This window comes from Rattus norvegicus, chromosome 2, assembly GCF_021556685.1.
Source record: "Rattus norvegicus strain SHRSP/BbbUtx chromosome 2, alternate assembly SHRSP_T2T, whole genome shotgun sequence".
NCBI lineage: Eukaryota > Metazoa > Chordata > Mammalia > Rodentia > Muridae > Rattus > Rattus norvegicus.
In genome coordinates this window covers 169,972,450-169,995,131 of record NC_141535.1, presented here as the reverse complement: position 1 = coordinate 169,995,131, position 22,682 = coordinate 169,972,450, and the positions used below count along the sequence as shown (strand labels likewise).

Here is a 22,682-nt window from a genome sequence, read left to right as displayed (position 1 = left end):
TGAATAATCTCTTTGAAATATTTCTCAGAATATATTCATTAGCAATTGATACTTATATGTACTTATAAATAAATTGTGAATTAAATTGGACCAGCACACCTGTCTACATAGTCTACTACTTGACACTAAATTGAGATACTCCTCATAGTATTTAGTTTTCCTTTAAATGACAATTTAAGAATTGCCATCATTTTTATGCTAAAAGCATAGTTGTAATCCATGGTTAAATTCCAATAGTTGGGGCTGGGGATTTAGCTCAGTGGTAGAGCGCTTACCTAGGAAGCGCAAGGCCCTGGGTTCGGTCCCCAGCTCCGAAAAAAAGAATCAAAAAAAAATTCCAATAGTTTTCTCTGTTGTTTCATTGAAATTAAATATTTAAACTAGATTATAAACTCCAGTTGAGTAGATATCAGGGATGTTATGGAGAGAAAGTAGTTTCTGTAGAGTGTTTCCATTCCACCCCTGCACTGAACAAAACCAATATATAGTTTAAATAGCCTTTATAGCTGGGTTCTCTCTTTATATTTATTCACTTTACACCCCAATCCTAGACCCTCTTCCAGGTTCCGCTTTCCCACAGTCCCTTATCCCATCTCCCCTCCCCTTCTCCTCTAAGAGAATGGATACCCCCAGTATCTCCCAACCCAGGCACATCAAGTCTCTGATGTGCTAGGTGCTTTTTCTCCCACTAAAGCCAGACTAGCCAGCCAAGTTAGGGAAACAGATTCCACAGACTGGCAACAGCTTTAGGGAAAGCCCCTGCTCCAGTTGTTTGGGACCCACCTGAAGACTGAGCTGCACATCTGCCACATATTTGAAGGGAATTGGGGATTAGTCCAGCTGTGTGTGCTCTTTGGTTGGTGATCCAGTCAGAGAGTCCCCAAGGATCCAGGTTAGTCGACCCTGTTGGTCTGTGGAGTTCTTATCCACTTTGGGGCTCTCAATTCTTCCTCCTATTTTTCCGTAAGAGTCCCCAAGCTCTATCCACTGTTTGGCTGTGGGGTCTCTGCATCCCTTTGAGACAGCTGCTGGGTGAAGCCTCTTAGAGGACAGCCATGCTAGGCGCTTGTCTTCAAGCATAAGATTAATAGTGTCACAGATTGATGCCTGTCCATGGGCTGGGTCTTTAGTTGGGCTAGTTACTTCTTGGCCATTCCCTCAGTCTCTGTGTTTTTTGTAGGCAGGATAAAAATTGGGTGGAAAGTGTGGAGGGTGGGTTGGTGTCCATATTGCTCCACTGGATTTTCTGTCTATAGGTATGGCTTCTTCAGGTTCCACATCCCCATTGCTCTGAGTTCCCTTAATTTATTCTTGAGAACCTCCCTTATTCATAGGTCTCTGGCATATCCTCAAGATGCCCCTCACTGACTCCAAACCTTGCCCGCCACAGATTTCTATTCATTCTCATGGCCATCTGACCATCTCCCCTGTCTATCCCTACACCTGATCCTACCCCCCCCCCCAGTTAACCCCCATCCCCTCTCCCATGCAGTTCCTTCCCTCCATCTGCCTACTACAACTATTTTATTCTTCATTCTAAGTGAGATTCAAGCATTCTTGCTTGGGCCTTTCTTCCTGTTTAGCTTCTTTGTGTTTGTTGAGTGTAGCATGGATATCCTGTCTACCTATAAGTGAGTATATACTGTGTATGTACTTTTGGTTCTGGATTACCTTACTCAATATGATTCTCTCAAGTTCCATTCATTTGCCTGCAAAAATCATTGTATCTTTGTTTTAATAGCTGAATAGTATTCCATTGTGTTGATGTACCATATTTTCTTTATATTTTCTTGAGTTGAGGAACATCTAGGTGGTTTTCAGTTTTTGGCCCTTACAAATAAAGCTACTATAAACATAGTTCAGCAGGTGTCCCTGTAGAATAGTGGGGCATCTTTTGGGTAGAAGCCCAGGAGATTTATACCTGGGTCTTGGTATTGGTGGTATTTGTTGAGTTCTTCATAAATTCTGGATATTAGCCCTCTGTCACATGTAGGGTTGGTGAAGATATTTTCCCACTCTGTAGACTGTCATTTTGTCCTAGTGATAATGTTCTTTGCCGTACAGAAGCTTTTCAGTTTCATGAGGTCACTTTTATCAATTGTTGATCTTAGAACTTGAGCCATTGGTGATCTATTCAGGAAATTGTCTCCTGTACTAGTGCATTCAAGGGTATTTCTCACTATGAAATTTAGTGTATTTGACTTTATGTTGAGGTCCTTAATCCCCTTAGACTTGAATTTTATTCAGGGTGATAGATAAGGGATCTACTTGCATTCTTTTACATGTAGACATCCAATTAGACCAGCACCATTTGTTGAAGATGCTTTCTCTTTCCAGCTTGAAATCAGGGATGGTGATTTCTTCTGAAGTTCCTTTATTGTTCTGGATTATTTTGGCTATCCAGGATTTTTTCCTTCCTTTCTTTTTTTTTAAATCTAGACAAATTTTATTTTATCACAAAGATGCATGAATAGATACTTTTATAATTTTTTCATTAAGAATTTATGATTTCTATTTCTTTTTTCTTTCATTTTTATTAAATTGGGTATTTCTTATTTACATTTCAAATGTTATTCCCTTTCCCAGTTGCCTATCCATCAGCCCCCTAATTCCTACCCCTCCCCTTCTATATGAGTGTTCCCCTCCCCATCCACCTTCCATTACCACCCCTCCCAACAATCCCGACTACACTGCGGGTCCAACCTTTGCAGGACCAAGGGTTCCCCTTCCACTGGTGCCCCAACAAGGCTATTCACTGCTACATATGAAGTTGGAGCCCAGGGTCCATCCATGTATAGTATTTGGGTAGTGGTTTAGACCCTGGAAGCTCTGGTTGGTTGGTATTATTGCAAGCCCCTTCAGCTCCTTCAGACCTTTCTCTAATTCCTCCAACAGGGGTCCCTTTCTCAGTTCAATGATTTGCTGCTGGCATTCGCCTCAGTATTTGACATGCTCTGGTTGTGTCTCTCAGGAGAGATCTACGTCCGGTTCCTGTTAGCATGCACTTCTTAGCTTCATCAATCTTATCTAGTTTTGGTGGCTGTATGTGTGTGTGTGTGTGTGTGTGTGTGTATATGTGTGTGTGTGTGTATATATATATATATATACATATATATATATATATGTATATATATATATATATATATATATATCACATGTGGGGCAGGCTCTGAATGGCCTTTCCTTCAGTCTCTGCTTCCAATGGATATTTTTGTTCTCCTTTTAAAGAAGGAGTGAAGCATCTGCATTTTGGTCATCCTTCTTGAGTTTCATGTAGCCTGTGTATCTTAGGTAACTTGAGCATTTGGGCTGATAGCCACTTATCAATGAGTACTTATCATCTGTGTTTTTCTGGGATTGGGTTACCTCACTCAGTTACTCACTTCATTTGCCTATGAATTTCATGAAATCATTGTTTTTGATAGCTGAGTAGTACTCCATTGTGTAAATGCACCACATTTCTGTATCCATTCCTCTGTTGAAGGGCATCTGGGATCTTTCCAGCTTCTGGCTTTTATAAATAAGGCTGCTATGAACATAGTGGAGCATGTGTCTTTGTTGTATGTTGGAGCATCTTTTGGTTATATGCCCAGGAGTGGTATAGCTAGGTCCTCAGGTGCAGTGTCCAATTTTCTGAGCACCCTACATACTGACTTCCAATCCCACCAAAAATGGAGGAATGTTCCTATTTCTCCACATCCTTGCCAGAATCTGTCACCTGATAGTTTGATCTTAGCCATTCTGACTTGTGGCTGAGGTGGAATCTCAGGGTTTTCTTGATTTACATTTCCCTGATGACTAAGGATGTTGAATATTTCTTTAGGTACTACTCAGCCATTTGGTATTCCTCAGTTGAGAATTCTTTGTTTAGCTCTGTATCCCAATTTTTATAGTGTTATTTGATTCTCTGGAGTCTTAACCTCTTGAGTTCTTTGTATATATTACTCTCGATGAGATGTAGGATTGGTAAAGATCTGTTGGTTGCTGTTTTGTCCTATTGACAGTGTCCTTTGTCTTTCAGAAGCTTTGCAATTTTGTGAGGTCCCATTTGTCGATTGTTGATCTTAGAGCATAAGCCATTTGTGTTCTGTTCTGAAAAATTTTCCCCTGTACCTGTGTGTTCGAAGCTCTCCCTTACCTTCTATTAGTTTGAGTATATCTGGTTCCATGTGGAGGTCTTTGATCCACTTGGACTTGAACTTTGTACAAGGAGAAAAAAATGGGTCATTTTGCATTCTTCTACATGCTGACCTCCAGTTGAACTAGCACCATTTGTTGAAAATGTCTTTTTTCCATTGGATAGTTTTAGCTCCTTTGTCAAAGATCAAGTGACCAAAAGCTGTGTGGGTTCATTTCTAGGTCTTCAGTTTTTTCCACTGAACTACATGTCTCTGTATCAATACTATACAGTTTTTATCACTATTGCTCTGTAATACAATGTGAACTTCCATGTGTATGTGGGCTTTCTGTTGTTTTTGTTGTTATTGAAGACCAGCCATACTCCATGGTGATCTGATTGGATCCATGGGATTTTTTCTATCATCTTGTATCTATTGAGGCATGTTTTCTGACTGATTATATGGTTAGTTTTTGAGAAGGTACCATGAGGTGCTGAGAAGAAAGTACATATAGAAATGTTCTATAGATATCTGTTAAATCCATTTGGTTCATAACTTCTGTTAATTTCACTGTGTCTCTCTTTAGTTTTGTTTCCATGATCTGTCCATTGTTGAGAGGGGGGTGTTGAAGTCTCCCACTATTGTGTGAGTTACGATATGTGCTTTGAGCTTTAGTAACATTTCTTTGAATTATGAGTTATGAATGTGGGTGCCTTTACATTTGGAGCATAGATGTTCAGAATTGAGCTTTCATCTTGGTAGATTTTTCTTTCATGAGTTTGAAGTGTCTTTCCGTATCCTTTTTGATAACTTTTGGTTGAAAGCTGATTTTATTTGATATTAGAATGGCGACTAAGCTTGTTTCTGGGACCATTTGCTTGGGAAATTTTTCACTGCCTTTTACTCTTAGATAGTGTTTGTCTTTGTCACTGAAGAGTGTTTCCTGTATGCAGCAAAACACTGGGTCCTGTTTTCGTATCCAGTCTGTTAGTCTATGTCTTTTTATTGGTAAATTGAATCCATTGGTGTTAATAGATATTAAGGAATAGTGATTGCTTCCTGTTATTTTTGTTGTTAGACATGGAATTATGTTTGTTTGTCTCTCTTCTTTTGGTTTTGTTGCAAGATTATTTTCTTGCTTTTTCTAGGGCATAGTTGTAGGGCTGGATTTGTGGAAAGATATTGTGTTAATTTGGTTTTGTCATGGAATATATTGGTCTCTCCATCTATGGTAATTGAGTTTTGCTGAATATAGTAGCCTGGGATGACATTTGTATTCTCAGGGTCTGTGTGACATCTTCTAGCTTTCATAGTCTTTGTTGAGAAGTGTGGTGTAATTCTGATAGGTGTGCTTTTATATGTTACTTGATCTTTTTCCCTTACGGCTTTTAATATTCTTTCTTTGTTTTGTGAATTGAATGTTTTGTCTATTATATGATGGGAGGAGTTTCTTTTCTGGTCCAATCTGTTTGGAGTTATGTAGGTTTCTTGTATGTTCATGGGCATCTCTTTCTTTAGGTTAGGGAAGTTTTCTTCTATAATTTTGTTGAAGATATTTATTGACCCTTTAAGTTGGGAATCTTCATTCTCTTCTATACCTATTATTCCTAGGTTTGGTTTTTCTCATTGTGTTCTGTATTTCCTGGATGTTTTGGGTTAGGAACTTTTTGGTTTTCATTTTCTTGCACTATTGTATCAATGTTTTCCGTGTTATCTTCTGCATCTTAGATACTCTCTTCAGTCACTTGTATTCTTTGATATGCTTGCATCTATGACTCCTGATCTTTTTCCTAGGTTTTCTATCTCTAGGTTGTCTCCCTTTGTGGTTTCTTTATTGTTTCTATTTCCATTTTTAGATCCTGGATGGTTTTGTTCAATTCCTTCACCTGTTTGGTTGTGTTTTCCTGTCATTCTTCAAGGCATTTTTTTGTGTTTCCTCTTTAAGGGCTTCTACTAGTTTACCTGTGTTTTTTTGTATTTCTTTAAAGGAGTTATTTATTTCCTTCTTAAAGTCATCTATCATCATTATGAGATGTGATTTTAAATCCTAATCTTGCTTTTCCTGTGTATTGGGAGATTCAGTATTTGCTTTCGTAGGAGAACTGGGTTCAGGTGATGCCAAGTAGTCTTGGTTTCTGTCGCTTAGTTTCTCGTGCTTGCATTTTGCCATCTGCTTATCTCTGATATTTGCTAGTCTTGCTGTCTCTGTCTGGAGCTTGTCCTTCCTGTGGGCCTGTGGGCCTGTGGGCCTGTGAGCCTGTTAGGAGTGAGAGGGCTCCTGGGAGACCAGCTCTCTCAGGGCAGGTTTTGGGTCTGAGAGCTGTGGGACAGTCCCAACTCTGGGTGAAGATGGAGACCTGAAGGGTCTTGTCCTAGGCTGCCTCTTAGCACACAGGGTGTGATCCCGGCATGTTTCTTCTTGTACAGTAAATGGAAAGAAAGTGGAGTCCCACCTGTGGGCTATAGGCTTAGGGGGGAGAGGAGCTCTCTGCAGTTTGGTTTTGTATCCAAGGGCTATGTGGGATCGATCACCCCAGCTCTGGGGGCAGATGGAAACCGGAAAGCATCTGGTTCCTGAGCCCTGTGCAGTCCCTGGGAGTCTCTCTTTTGGATCGTCAGTGAAGAAAACATGGGGTGCTACCTGTGGTCTGTGTGCTTAGGAGGGAGAGGGCTTCTGGCAGAATCTCTGCCAGCAGGTTGGAACTGAGAGCTATGGGGAAAGCTCCAGCTCTGGGTGCAGATGGAGAATAGAAGGGTGGGCAGCCTTTTCTCATACCTGATTTTAATGGAATTGTTTTAGGTTTCTCTCCATTTAATTTGATGTTGGCTATTGGCTTCTTATGTATATTTTTTTTATTACATTCAAGTATGTTTAGGTATGTTTAGGTATCCCTGATTTCTCTTAAGACTTAACATGAATGTTGTTGGATTTTGTCAAAGGTTTTTTCAGCATCTAATGAGATGATCATGTGATTTTTTTCTTTCAATTTGTTTATGGTGGATTTTCATTTATTGAGCCATTCCTGCATCATTGGGATGAGGCCTACTTGATCATGGTGGATGATGTTTTTAATGTGTTGTGTGAGTATTTTATTGAGTAGTTTTTCATCAATGTTCATCAGAGAAATTTGTCTGAAATTCTCTTTGTTGAATCTTTGTGTGGTTTAGGCATCAGGGTAACCATGGCTTCAAAGAACAGATTCGACAGTGTTTCTTCTGTTTCTATTTTGTGGAGTAGTTTGAGGTATATTGGCTCTTCTTTGAAGGTGTGGTAGAATTCTGTACTAAAACCATCTGGTCCTGGGCTTTTTCTGATTGGGAAACATTCAGTGACTGCTTCTAGGAGTTATAGGGATGTTTAAATAATTTAACTAATCTTGATTTAAGTTTAGTAAGTGGTATCTATCTAGAAAATCAACATTTTGTTAAGATTTCCAATTTTGTGGAGTACAGGCTTTTGAAGTAAGACCTCAATGTCTGCTGTTATGTTTTCTTTTTCATTTCTGATTTCATTTATTTGGATACTGTCTCTCTCTCTTTTGGTTAGTTTGGCCAAGCGTTTGTCTATCTTGTTGATTTTTCACAAAGATCCAGCTTTTGGTTCCATTGATTCTTTGTATTGTTTTATTTATCTTTTAACTGATTGATTTTAGCCCTAATTTTGATTATTTCCCACGTTTCATTTCTCCTTGGCATGTTTGCTGCTTTTTTCTCTAAAGATTTCAGGTGTACCTTTAAATTGTTGGTATGAGAATTTTCTAATTTTTTATGGAGGCACTTAGTGCTGGGAACTGTCCCCATAGCACTGTTTTCTTTGTGTCCCACAAATTTGGGTATATTGTGACTTCAGTTTTATTAAATTCTAGAAAGTTTTTAATTTCTTTATTTTTTCCCTGACCCCAAGATTACTGAGTAGAGAGTTGTTTATTTCCCATGAGTGTGCAGACTTTTTGTTGTTTCTGTTGTTGTTGTTGTAGTCCAGCTTTAAACATGGTGGTCTGATAAGATATAAGATATTATTTCCATTTTCTTGTGACTGTTGAGGCTTGCTTTGTACCAACCATATGGTCAATTTTGGAGAAGGTTCCATGACAGGATGAGAAGAAGTGTATTTTTTTGTGTTTGGCTGAAATATTCTATAGATGTCTGTTAGTTCCATTTGTCTGGATGACATATCAATTGGTGTGAATGGGGTGTTAAAGTCTCCCACTATTAATGTGTGGAGATCAATGTGCAATTTAACCTTTAACAATGTTTCTGTTACAAATGTAGTTGCCTTTGTGTTTGAGGCATAGATGTTCAGAATTGAGATATAATTTTGGTAGATTTTTCCTTTGATGAATATGAAATGTCTTTCCCTGTCTCTTAATTTTTGTTGAAAGTCTATTTTATTGGATATTAAAATGGCTACTGCAGCTTGCTGTTTTCTTGGAAAATTTTTCAGCCTTTTACTATGAGCTAAATGTCTATCTTTATTGCTGTGGTGTGTTTCTCATAGTAGCAGAGTGATTGGATCCTGTTTATGCATCCATTCTGTTAGCCCGTATCTTTTCATTGGGGAATTGAGTCCATTGATGTTAAGAGGTATATTATTTTGAAGGCGGTGGTGGTGTGTTTGCGCGGGGTTATGTTTGTGTGTACTTCCCTTGTCCTTGCTGGTATGGAATTACTTATTTCTTGTGGGGTTTTTGGATATAGTTATCCTCTTTGGATTGGAGTTTTTTTCCTAGTATTTTCTGTAGGACTGGATCCGTGCAAAGATACTGTTTAAATTTGAATTTGTATTGAAATATTTTATTTCCTCTCTCTATGATAATTGAGAGTTTTTCTGGATATAGTTGTTTAGGGTGATTACTATTTCTGTTGGCTTTAGGTGATCTAATTTATTTTCTAGTATTATTAGTTTTTATTGAATGTCAGATACTGCAATGATAACTTATAGAGAATTTGAAGTCTAATTGACAATACTTTTATTCAGAGAGGAGTAATTTCCTTATCATGGAAGTGCTTTATCACATCACAAAATATCCTTATTCCTAGTCAGAATTGAGACACTTTGTAAGTTCAGTTATGTTCTATTTGCTGTCTCCTTCGGTTCAGTACGGTCTGCTGCTCTACTCAACGTCAGTTTTACCAGGGTCGCTCCTCTCCATTTTGTTACCTCTCAGTTTCAGTAATTTTTCTGTGTATTAGAATTTCTTGCTGTTTGTCATCTCCCTTTTGAGAATTAATCAATCATTACCGGGACAAGGACATTGCTCAAAGAAGAGTGTATTTCTTTAGGTTTCCGGTGTGCCTTAAGAGCATTGTTCTATAATTTGTTATCCTCTTAGCTCTTGTCAATGATTTTAGCTAGGTGTCTTGTGTTTAAAAACAAAATTGATGCTGTGGTAACCAGTTATTATGACATTTTTATACTGTATTATCTTTAAAGTATTATTTAAAACTCTGCAATGTTTTTGGAGATCATCAGACATGTTTTACTTGTGCATACTTGTATGCAGTTTCTTAGCACAGAGTTGGATGTGTACTCTTGATGGGAAGGTTCTAGGCATATGAAACGACAGCTAAATTAATGGATGTGACACTGGAGCTGTATATGCTTTAGCAGTTTCCTAGGGAAGTGACGTGCCAAGCAGGTTTTTGAAGTTTAATATTGTTTTGGTCATCCATCTCTTCTGGAAACAGGAAGGAAGAGATACTTCGTGTATAAGTAATTACACCTACAAACATTTCCAATTCCCGAGTTTGCTTAGGTTTCTCATCTTTTCTGAAATCATGTAGCCTCACTTACTTTTTAAAAATCCTTTATCTCTGTTGGGGTATTTTCTGAATACACTGATGAGTAAGAACTTAACTTTCTTAGAAATGTTTTTTTCTGATGATGTACTAACTCACGATTTTCATTGAGATATCAGAATACTGTTCTCTTTGTTCATCTTTTCAGAGTCCAGAAGTGACACCTGTTTGCCAATTGTCCCCCTTTCTCCATTTTTTCTTATTTACCAATCAGAGAGTTTTAAAGTTGTCAAGGATTCCATGCACTTCCAAGATAGGGATAACATCAATCTAAAGACTCAATTCTTTTCTGTCTTCACTGCTTACAGACAGGGAACACAGTCTCTTCAGCCTGGACCTGTGTAGAAGAATTTGGAGGAAATAAGCAGGTAAGAAAACATCTCTTAGGAATACTGTGGCCTATTGTGTTCTCAGGAAAGCAGAGTTATGCTAATCCTCTCATGACTGTATGGGGAAATGCATGGACTTAGCTACCTAAACCCTGCACTTTACTAGCTGTACTGATTGGTTTATAGAAATAGACTCATTAAGAAAAAAATTTAAATTTAAATGGCATTCTGTAATTCAGATGTTTTCAAACCTTTGAACAAGACAATGTTCTGATATCTAAAATGAACCATTTGGATTCTAAATAGTTTACATCAGACATAGAGTGAGTACTATATTTTGATTATCTGGTATTTCTCAAACTAAGCTGAGGCTGAGACTATTTTTCTAAATTATTAAACCAATATTTTGACTCTAAATTATTTCTGAACAATTCACCATTTAGTTTTCTCACCAAGCTTCAAGAGACAGATTTAGATGGGGTAGGTGGTGGGCTTTATGTAAGTGTATGATTTGCCAAAACTATTTTTTTCCATGTGAGGGAATCAGCCCCTGTATAATTCTGTGTTCCTAGGTAGGCTATTTCACCGCTGTGTGCTTAATTCACTGTTCTTAAAGGTGAGAGTGCGTGCAGTGCCTTCAGAAGGGTTCGTGTGCAGCTGGTCTTGTATGGCTATTTTTGGCATATACTAAGCACTAAACAAGTATTATCTAACATTATTAATGCCTATGAGAAATCTGTTTATTGTTAGACTCTAAATTTATCCTCACAGATTTTAGCAAAACTGTAGCTTTTAAATGTATAGATCTTAAATCTCACCTAAATTTTAAACACAGAGCTGCCTTCTTTTAATGTCTTAGGTTTTAAAGCTTGACTTAGGAAGACTAGTTGTGAGGATTGGTTTACTGGCAAAAATGAACCTTGAGGAGAGTTCCTGCCTTTATTTAATCTAAGTCTGTCCTCTTCACTCTGATTCAGATTTGTTAGCTGGTGATCTACAGGTTTGCCTGTCCTGAAGTGTAGACTGGGACAGCACCAGTTATGGTTTCTGTTCTCAGAGGCTGCTGTCCAGATGGTTAAGAACGAGTCTGCCCTTAAGATCCTTGAGTACACAGAGAGCCAGTAGACAACTTGCAGTATGGTTTATTTGGTCGTCTTGCTTCTTTGAAAGGAAAGCAGCTGGACTCCTTTTAGTGTCAATGCACAATTTCTCTATCTCTGGCCCTTCTTCGTCCTTTGGTTTATGTGCTAAGTTTTGGTCTCTAGGAGCCTTTATTGGTCATTTTTTCTTATAATTTACCAGTAATGGGGAAGAAGAGGCGAAGGGATCAGAATCAAGCTCATTTTTGGGTAAAAGTCAAATGAAAGGACCACCTGAGATACAGGAGACACTGTCTCGGGATATAGAGTGGGAGAGAGGGGGTGGGGAGATAGGGGAGAGAAAAAGAGAGAGGAGGGAAGAAATCTATTATATTAGAAGACCAATGCAAGTGAAATTACAAAAAAATCATATGTGAGGAAATAAGATGTTGCATGCATTAAGAATAGTTGTGGAAATAGTTAAGTTCAGGTCATGTCCAGTTTGCTTAAGAGAATAGCACCATTGACTTGACTTTTGTTTTCCTGCCCATTCTAAATGGAGCCCTCTGGGGACCTTTTGAGATGTTTTCTTTCAAATATCCTGCTTAAGATTGCTCTAAAAGCTTGGCCAGATGTAAACACTGCATCCTAGGAATTAGGAGGTCTAAACATTTTAACTTTTTTTTTATCTACCTGTGAACCTATGGATCTGTCTTAACCTAAATCAACTGTCTTTTGTCATTCATATGAATTGAGATCATTTGATTTAAAGACTTGTAAAGTTTCAGCTTGTTCTTAGTTTTCAATTTGAAATTAGATTATTAAAAAGTTTATTAGAATCAATAAAACTAATATTAAGGAGCCAAGAAACTTAGCATAGCTGAACAAAAATGTATAACTATGTAATGAACACATTATTAGCCACAGGGGAATCTAGATTAAAACCACAATGAAGTATAATATCACATGTGCTAGCTATACTTGGAGCTGTTGACCAGGTTTGGTAGTGCAAACTTGTTATCACATCTGGGAGGGAGAAGCAGGAGGATCAGTGCAAACTGCTCTTCTACAAAGTGAATTTCAGGCCAGCCAAAGTCAGAGTAAGGTGTGTACAACACCTTCCAACCCCTGTGTGTATGTGCGTATGTGCTGGCATACTAACTGTTGTGAAAGATGTGACCAACAGGCAAGTTCAAATTTTACTATTTGAATTTGATCGTCACAGTGACGATCTCGAGAGTATAATATCTTTATCCAACGTTCCTGCAGCTCAATTCTCAGCTCTTTACCATTGCTAAGAGAAACCCTCAAAAAGATTTATAGAAGAATGAGCATAGGGCATATTTTATTTGTAAGAGATCAGTGTTAGAAGAGTTCACATATTCATTAACAGGTGACTGCATAAAAATCGTGGTATATTCTTACCGCAAGTACTACTTAACAATGAAATGAAAGAAATAACTCAAATATTATGAATCTAGAGATTAGAGTGAACAAAAGAAGCTAGAAATAGAAACTTTTTTAAAACAATGAAATACAAAAACAGATGAACTAATCCAAGGTGTTAGAAATCAGAATGTGAGCCTGCCTATAGGACCACTAACTGAAGAGACATGTCTTTCTGTGGGTTTTTTAATCAGTTAATTGTGGATGACATAGCTTATACACTTATTAGGATTAAATGAAGTGAATACATCAGGTGTGTGCCTTCTACTGTTTGGAAATTGAACCTCTGTTTTGAGTATCCAGACATGAATTACATAAAGTATAAAATTTAAACTCTGAATTGGCCCTCTGGCATTCATTATAAAGGGTATATAGATCATTTTGGGTCTGAAATAGGGGGACTGAAGAGTTGAGGATGTACTTGAAGAGGAAAAACTGATGGGTGGGGTTGAATAATAACATGCTTAGAATTTTAACTCATTCATTTTCTTCTTGTGATGTTTTCTATATGTAAATTATATATAAGGAATGTGTACCTACTCCTAGGTTTATTCAGCTATACAGTTTCACTTTACATTTGATTTAATAATCTTATTTGACTTGTGGTCGGTTTTCTAATCACCCAGATGTTTTTCTGAAAATAAATACTTAGGTTCATAGTGATTTTAAGAATAGGGTTCACACCCATAAGGAAGGGGAGGGGGGAGGGGGATGTTTGCCCGGAAACCGGGAAAGGGAATAACACTCGAAATGTATATAAGAAATACTCAAGTTAATAAAAAAAAAAAAAAAGCAAATATTTAAAAGGAAAATAAAAAAAAAAAAAGAATAGGGTTCACTTATGAAGTGTTCGTAAAATCTTAACAAGCATCTAACTGAAGTCTTTCTTTTGACCAATTCCCTTACATGAATAGTATTTTGAATAAACCTTTAATTTGGGATTTAATGTAGTTTTTAAATGAGAACATAGGAGGTGTTATGTTTGTTTAAAGGTGTGTGGTCTAGGACTCCGGAAATGCTAAGTGTCGTGTTCAGAGCAAGCTGTGGAGCTCGCTTTTAAATCTCCTGGAAATAACTTCTAGGATCACATGTTACAAGTAGGCTCTGCTACCTTTTGAATGGTGGAAACTCAAAGAAAGCATGATATCTACTTGAAAATTATATTTCCTATCTACTGAAGTCATTTCTAAGTCATGTTGTTGATTACTACATTAGTGATATTTAAAGAACTAAGTGAGTTAGAAGTATGTGGCTACTAAGGGACTGGATTTGCATAATAAATTGCATAATAATCTTCAGTAGGAAAGAATCAACTTTTAAAATTCTTCATCAATGCATAATAGATCTAATGTTTCAGTTAAGATTTTAATACCTTAACTCTTGGGTAAAACAGAATCTTTAAAAGAGGAAATAAAGCTGATGTAGAAAAGCCAATGATTTCAAAATGCCTGAAATATTTTGAACATTGCTTTGGACATTTCAAAACATGTTTATATTTTCTTAAAACAAGCTGCTTTATTGATCTTGTGGTACCATTCATTTAAATTTAATTAGAGTTTTACAGTGCTAGCAATTAAACCTATTTACAACTGATTTTCACTTTTTTATTTTTTTCTTAAATAGGTCCTTTCTGATGTTGCTTGAGCTTATTCTCCTGCAGTTGGTCTCATTCCTGTTCGTTAAACATTAAGTTTCTTCATGTGTTATAGACCTCATAGTGAATGATATTGGAGAGTGAAAGCTTGACCTGTATATTAAATGATCTCATTCCATTTCTTTCATTCCAACAATAGCACAACTTTGATAAACGATCATTTTACAGACACAGTCACCACTTTGACTTATGCTGTAGTAAAGAGCATAGTTGAGTTTTTGGAAAGTACAGGATCTACAAATTTGGTCAATAAAACACACACATACAAAATTACTACAATTAAGGAAGCAGGAAATTATTGGTACATGAGATGAACGTTTGTTTGAAATTAATATTTCAAATATAATTGTTTGAATAATTTGGTTAATTTTGGATAATTTTCTATACTATTAAGTTGATAATGGTTTTGACGTTCTTTTGGTAGAGATGATTCATCTTAGTTTTGTGGTACCAGGGAGACTCTAATGTTAAATTGATGTTTGGTTGTATGAATGTTTGTGCCAGCATTTAAATAATGAAATTTTGGACAGTTAGTTCATACCAGAAGTCCAGGGACAAATGCTTATGCTGGTTTGATACCTAATATGGTTTTTTAAAAAAGAAAAAAAAAGAAAAGAAACTGAATTTGCTGTTCTTTTATCTTTTTCTTCATGATCTACCCTTGGTGTCAGATCCAAATTTAAGAGAAGCTTTTTGTTGATTAAAGAGAAATCAGAGGTTCTCTTTTTCTGTGTTAAAAAGAAAAAGATACCCAAAATGCACTGTAGTAAGACCTTTGAAACAGTGCTGTCCATTAAGGAAAGAACCCTGACTTGATGGAACTGCTGGTGTTTGCCCTGCAGTGATAGTAATCCACCACCATTACAGTATCATCAGGTACTTAAATGTTAGAACATTATGTTAAAACGTGATTGTCATTTACATGTTTTGTCTTTTGAATTAAATTTGTGTCCACAAAGATGTGCAGCATAATTGTTCATATATTTATTTACAGACTACAATTTCCGTCGCAGCTCAATAAATAGTCTTTCCCCTGTTAGCGCTACCCTCTCTACTGGGACACCCAGCGTGCTTCCTTATACTTCAAGGCCTTATTCTTATCCAAGCTATCCCTTGTCACCAACAATATCACTTGCTAATGGCAGCCATGTTGGACAACGACTATATATCTCCAATCAGGCCTCATTCTTCTGAAGAAAGTCTGGATATATTAGTATAAAATTTTCTTTGTATAAGGCATGAAAATTAAAATACTGTTGTATTTTAGAATTGGGTTTGCACATTTGACTTTAAAAACAAATATTTTAACATTAAACAGCTATAATTCAGAATGACAAGAGTGGTAGGATTTGCAGAAATGCAATTCAAAGTTACTCAGTGATATCAAGCTACTACTTTTTTTTTTAAACTTTGGGGGTTTTTAATTCCCAAGCTTGAAAGGATTCCAGTAGTTTATGTTTTTTTGTATAACAACTTTGTAAAACAGCATTTTACAAATATTGAAGTACTTAAAGACAGTGGTTGTACTAGATTAGATTACCAAGGATCGCTATTTATAGTGGAGTTTGAAACAGTTATGTAACCAGAAGCATCTAACTATTATGTAGAAAGAAATGATGAGACAAAAAAGATTAAGATGCAAATTTTTGGCAGTAGTAATGAAAATCAGTCTACCATTGTGGTCCTTGAAAGTAAGCAAATATTTTAGTTAATATTTGTTACAGAAATAAATTATAACTTTGCTGTTAATATATTTAAGGTTTTTATAGTTATGCTTCATTTATGTTTTGATATTAATTACATTGTTTACATAAGAAGTGTTAATGTTTTTTAAATGTTCAAATCATGTGTTAATTTTTATACTTCAAATTCTTCAACATTAAATATATGGCACTACGAATGTGTGTTTTGTTTTTATTAAAATCTGTGCATATAAATGTCTTTGATCTTTAAGAACATCTCTTTCTTTGCCAGGTCAATAACAGTTGCAGAGTCTTAGGTTTGACATCTTCATGAGATCAAAGTGTCAGATAGAAAGAGAAAAAAGTTTTGTAAAAACAAATCAAATACCAGTAGAAAGTTTTGGTTGGTAGATTCAAAGAATCACCCTTTCTTACTAAAGAATAATTAATGAATTCAGGCCATTTTGACCTCTTCACTTTATTAGCATACATGGATAATTATAGTGATAATTTTTATAGTTGACATCAGATATTTTATATTTCAAAATATTACCTTTATTCAACTCATTCTATAAGCACTAGAGGCAGGAGTGAATGCATAGAATTTAAAATAGTTAAAAATAATTTTTCTATCAGCTTAATTTGAAGTTTCTAGTGGAAAGTTGTAAATGAATGTCAGCCTTTCCAATGCTAAAGAAGACAACCTTCCTCACAAAGCATATGTGCTCCCTTTGCAGTGAACTGCTTCAGACTTTCTCACTTAAATGGGTATGGACATCAAATCAGCACTGTTGATATTGTACAGCACAAATACCACAGAGATGATTGGCTCTAGGTTGCAAATGATCCATTCAGAGAACATGCAGTGAATGCTTTCATTTGCTTTGAGACCACCCATGGAACACAGGGTAGTAGGCTCAGACTCTAAACCAGAAGAAGAGACACATTTGTTTTTCACAGAAATGTTTGTGATAGCTCAGATAAGTTATTACACACATTCTCACAGAGTTTTCACTTTGGGGTGAACCCAACAATTTAGAGAACTATCAACCACAAAATATTTGAATTCATGGTGATGTAATGGTAAATGCATAAGTTTTGGTATCAGCCTTACAATATTAAAGCTAAAACATTGGCAAGTGTTAAGAAGTCATGGAGTAGCTGACATTTAAGGGATATATTTTTATTAGTATAGCATTTTTTTGCACAACTTTTATCACTTCCCCCTCAGTCACAATTACAGCCTTTATGTTAAAGGTTATTGCTTTGTGCAGTAGTGCGGATGAGTGTAATCGTGTTCATATTACATGAGACTTTACTAGACTAGTGAATGTAATTGCATGCTGCCTTAATTTCTGTAGAAGAGGGTAATTATATATGGTCCTTGTCCCAAATGAAGGCCTTCGTTAGTTACAAACTGTTGATAGATCTTAGATGGTACAGCTCTTGGGCTGAGAAACACTCCAGATGACAGCCTTTATGAAATAGTGCATGCAGCTTGTTTAAAGTGCTGCTGAGGTTTGGGGGTGTTATTTAGAGCAGAGGTGTAAATGAAAACCATAACCTTCAGTATTTGTTAGCGTGAATAAGGACATTAATAGCAATGATTCAAAGTTTAGAAACCAATATAAAAGGCTGATGAAGCCAATTTTAAAAGAGCACACTTGGCAAGAAAGAGCTATAGCTTGTATCAAAATGCAAATATCGACTATAATATTGACATAGTGAATAAAAAGCTAATTCCTAATTCAGATGTCCCCCAGGTATCTAAAACTCAACCTACCTGTAACCAAGGTAACTCTGTGTCTTATTTCATATTTTTATAGTGACTCACATTAACATGATCTGTTGGGTTTTTTTTTTTTGTTGCTGTGATAAAATACCTGAGAAAATTTAAAAGGGAATTGTGTCTTTTGACTCATGTTTTCAGAGTTTTCAATGCCAATCCATGGTCATTTGTGTTCATGCTGTAGTCTTGATTGGGTGGTGGGTAGAGCAGAGCTGTTAATCTCATCAACTGGAGTGAAGGAATAGGGGCAAGAGATGGGATGAGGATGATTTACTCAGTCCCCATAACAGGAAAGTGCTGTGGAGAAAGCAGTAAATGAACAGTTGCTACACACAGATTTGGTGCTGGCTCAGCTGGCCTCTGGGAATTTCACAGGCCCCATATCTCATCCAGTCAAGTCCCTACTGTCACATGAAATGATCCAACTGGCTAAATGTATTTTTTTCCTGGTCCTATTCAAGAAAGAAAAGGAACACAGCTCTGTCCCACACTGTATCAAAAAACTGTATATAAACCTAGAATCATAGGGCCAGAAAGTGCCTTTTCTCTGGTCACCTCCTGCCCTGTGGTATACAGGGGGCTCTGGCAGCATGTGCTGTATGCTTATGCACCATCATTGCTGCATCAGATCTTGTACCTGGTGCAATGCAGACTTCTCAGTCTGTAATTCCTTTCTTGACTGAGAAATAGTGTCTTAGTGAAAGTTTCTATTGCTGCAAAAAAAATGACCAAAAGCAAATTGGGGAAGGAAGAGTTCGAATTATACTTCTACATCACAGTCCATCATCAGTGTCAGGGCTGGAATTCAAGACAGGAACCTAGAAGCAGGGCTTGAAGTAAAGGCCATGTAAGGAATGCTGCTTACTGTTTTGCTCAGCTTGCTTTCTTATACAACTTAAGACAACCTGTCCAGGAGTTGATGCCGGCCCCTACCACCATGAACTGGGCCCACCACATCAACCGTTAATCAAGAAAACTCCCTATAGGCTTGCCCACAGGGCAGTCTATTGGGAGCCCCTTTTCCTTACTAAGGTTCCCTATTCCCAAATTATTTTAGCTTTGGTTAAGTTAATAAAAAAAAAAAACTAGCCAGGACCAATGCACTCAGGTAAGAAAAGCTAGTAGTTTACTAAACAGTGGTTTACAAAGAATGGGACTTTCTCAGACATGACATCTAAGTGGATACTCCCATCTCTAAAACTTTTCTTCCGTTAGTAGTTTACACTCAGAAGACTGCAGAGTCTCTTGGGAGACATGACAGCATGGCCCTTCAACCAATCAGACCTTTGTATATTTCCCTCCAAGTCTTCAGTTCTAGACTTACCCTTGAATTTAATTACAAGCACATGGGTCTGATACTGCAAGATTTATCATGTCTAAGGAACCAGAGAGGATGAATGTGACAGTGTTCTAAAGGGGCTTGATCAAAGAGGCTAGTTTAATAGGTTGGTCTATGAACACTCTTCAGTTTTAATACCATGATAGGATCTCAGAGAATGGTCTAAATTTGCTATGAAGATGGACCTAGGTGCCAGGACCAAAATGAAATGTTTAAAAGGGCTGAGTGGTAGGCAGCCCAGTCATGGGAAGCCGTGGGCTAGGTGTGCTGGGACAGGGCTAGCAGATACCTGAAGTGCTGTTGTCACCACACAGCTATTGCTGCAGACTTCCCTGTGGCCCTTAAAACTGTTTCCCAGACACAGGTAAGCTTTTAAGAATTAACATCAGGAGATCCTCTCCCAGTTTGACCCAAATGTGCAGAGGTCAAGTCTTGGAGTTTCTTCAAGACTTCTCTTCCAGTGGATCTCTGAGCGGATACCCTGGTAGGAACCGAGGTCTCCGCTTTGAAAGCCTACACTCTACTTTCTGTTGTTGAGATAAATACCGGGGCAAAAGCAACTTGGGGGAAAGGGTGTGAAGCTCTGTGATCCAGACCACACAACTGTCTGCAACCTGGAGGGCCGTTTCCCTTCCCATCCTTTCTTAGAATCCCATTTTAATATTCAGCTTTGAACAACAAAGTCCTCTGTCATTGCAAGTTGGAGTTGATATCTCAGGTCATCCTTTGTATATCTGTTTTACTATCTGATACATTCTACTGAGTGAGGGGGCAGCTGTTACCATGCAATTCCATCATGCTTCAAAGCAAAAATCATCTTGCCCCCAAATCCAGTTTTGTTGTTCTTTTAGTGGGAACTCACTGTGTAGCTCTGGCTGACCTGGAACTCACTATGTAGACCAGGCTAGCCATAGATTCAGAGATCTGCCTCCTGGGATGAAAGGTATGTAGTACACCTGGCTTGCCAAAATTGTACCTTCAATCACTGGGCATAACCTATAATGCCTGGAAAGTGTTTAAGAACAGTTTATTAATTTAACCAGAAAGTGATTCAAACCCCAAGGTAAGTATTTACTATCTGGTGGACTCCAAGGAAAATTCAGGTTCCTGAGGTCCATGGAATCCGAGCAGGGTAGGATTGCGAGCCCTTTACAAGGTCATTTCCTAAGATATGCATGATTGTTTTGTCCCCCAGCATTGATTTTTCTCTTTCCAACTAATTTAATAAAATTGGCTTTTGGCTTTTTTAGCTTCAGTGAAACAAGGCAAATCAGCAACATTTGAAAAAGCAGCTGTTGGGAGTAATGCTGTATAAAGGCTTTTTCTAGTAAAAGTCTGTTACTGTGAAAAACATCCATAAATAAGGAAACTTGATTTGTGTTAGACTTTCCTATTACTGAGGGTAGTCTTTAGGGGTCAGGACGCAGTTTTGAAAAACTGCAAAAGAAATAAAGGCCAGATCCTTCTTTCCTTTCCTCCTCCTCCCCTCCTCCTCATGTCCCTGCTCTCTCTCCAACCTCCATGTAGAAGGCAGCTTATAAAGACTGCTGGGAAGTTTTTACACAGTTCTTAGGTTTGCATGAATTAAATTCCCAACATATTTATGGGACTGTTGTTAATGGCATTAGTGAGTAGTAGAGTATTTTTGTAGCAGGAGAAAACTTTTTTTTTTTTAGCTTTATTGATCTCCTAATCAGGTCTTACGCAGTTTGAATGTAGGAAGCAAGTTTAAAGTGTCTGCCAGCTGCTGTGCCACACCGTAGGTCACGCTCCTAGCTGGACTGCTCATACATCTAACTTTCTAGACTGCAGAGAAAGCAAGGACACAAAGCATGCCTATAAACTAGGTTGGCTCAGAAATTGTCAAGTTTCCCTTTTCTCTTATTTCAAGTGTCTCCCAAATAAGGACACTTAAATTTAAAATTATATTGTTGTTGTGTGGTGGATAAGGGTAAACCATGGCTAGAGTGGAGATGTCAAGACAGTTTGTGGGAGTTTCTTCTCCTTTTCCATCATGTGATTTCTGGGGATCAAATGCAGATGGTCAGACTTGGGAGCAAGTGTCTTTGCCTCTCTGACCATCTGCCAGCCCAGGGAGATTTTGTGGGTTTTCCTTTTTTCTCTTTTTGCTTTTTAAATTTATGTTTCTTGTGATGCCCAGGAAGGCGAGAAGCCATGACTAGATTTATAGATGTGACTGCTGGGAGGTAAACCTAGGTTCTCTGACAGTAGCCAGTGCTTTTGTGCACTGAGTTATCTCTCCAGCTCCCTCAGAAGTTTTTTAATTGTACAAAGTAAGATGTTTTGCTACAGTGTCAATACACATATGTAGTTACTTAATGATGTACTTAATGATGTCCATGTTCATCCCATTAACCTGATTCTTTGTGTGTGTGTGTGGTCTTCATACTGATTTTCACAGTGGCTTAACTATTTTACATTCTACCTATAGTATAGGAGAGTTGACTTCCCATATTTCTAGGTCAGCTAGCACCTATTGCTTTCTGTTGGTAACCATTCTGGCAATACTGAGATGGACTCTCATAATTTTGATTTGTATTGTTGCTCTGTTGAGTGGAGGTGTGGGATGTATTTTCATGTTTTTATTGGATGTTTATAGTTCTTTATTTGAAAAATGTCCATTCAGTCCATTTGCTCACAATAAGGTTATTTTTCAACCCATTACAGCCAACACATCAGTTAAGTTGATTTTGTATTTTATCTTGTTTTGAATAAAGTAATAGTGGGTCTTACATATGCTAATAAACTCAGTTTGATGGGACGTAAGTGCTAAAAGCCTGTTTAGGTGACAAAAAGAAGCCAAGATGTACATGCTAATAACAAGTCATTTTACACAGGAAATAGGCGTTTCATGACCACTATAAGGGAATGAAGAAAGAGAAGCTATCAATGCTGACTTCATCTGGAAGTGTCAGGAACTTAGCAGTTAGCTGTTGTAAATCTCAGGGCCCTTCATGAACCTACTCACAGTCCCCTCAGTGGGCAGCATCAGAGGCCATGACTCTCAGGAAGTTAACTGTTTTTGAGTTCAGTTGTCTAGGCTGCTGAAAAACTAATTTGAAATACGTGCTGCTGCGTTGTGCTGTTAGCAAGGTAATGCAAGTACTATGATTGCACTAGATTAGCTTCCTCACAGAGGAAGGAGTCAAACTCTGGAAACTTGGGGCAGGTGTGACACGTTTGTTGGAAAGCTGATGTTTTCTTTCCCTTCAGCGCAAGCACGTCTCACAAACAACCTTTCCATGTACCCTCCCTCCTTTAGGAATTTCTCAGTCAAACCCTGGCAGACAGCCCTGAAACAAAACAAAAATAAGAGCATTTTCTTTTTAAGTTTAGCATTTAGGTGCCCCAGCATGTCTGCCATTAAGTGAGAAGAAACTTTGGGCTATGTAACAACATGTAATGCATGCTTAAGGTTTCGTGCAG

General features: G+C 37.5%; 1 protein-coding gene across 8 annotated transcripts in view; it reads left to right on the top strand.

Moving 5' to 3' along the window:
* Positions 1-16,325, top strand: part of Rbm46 (RNA binding motif protein 46) — a 43,827-nt gene extending 27,502 nt beyond the window's left edge. For 3 of the 8 annotated variants that reach the window (XM_087623184.1, XM_087623180.1, XM_087623189.1), the window contains exons 5-6: positions 10,226-10,285; positions 14,395-16,325. In XM_087623184.1, coding sequence (XP_087479310.1) covers positions 10,226-10,281 — 56 coding nt within the window. In that variant the 3' untranslated portion in view covers positions 10,282-10,285; positions 14,395-16,325. 8 annotated transcript variants of the gene reach the window in all.
* Positions 16,326-22,682: the final 6,357 nt, after the last annotated feature.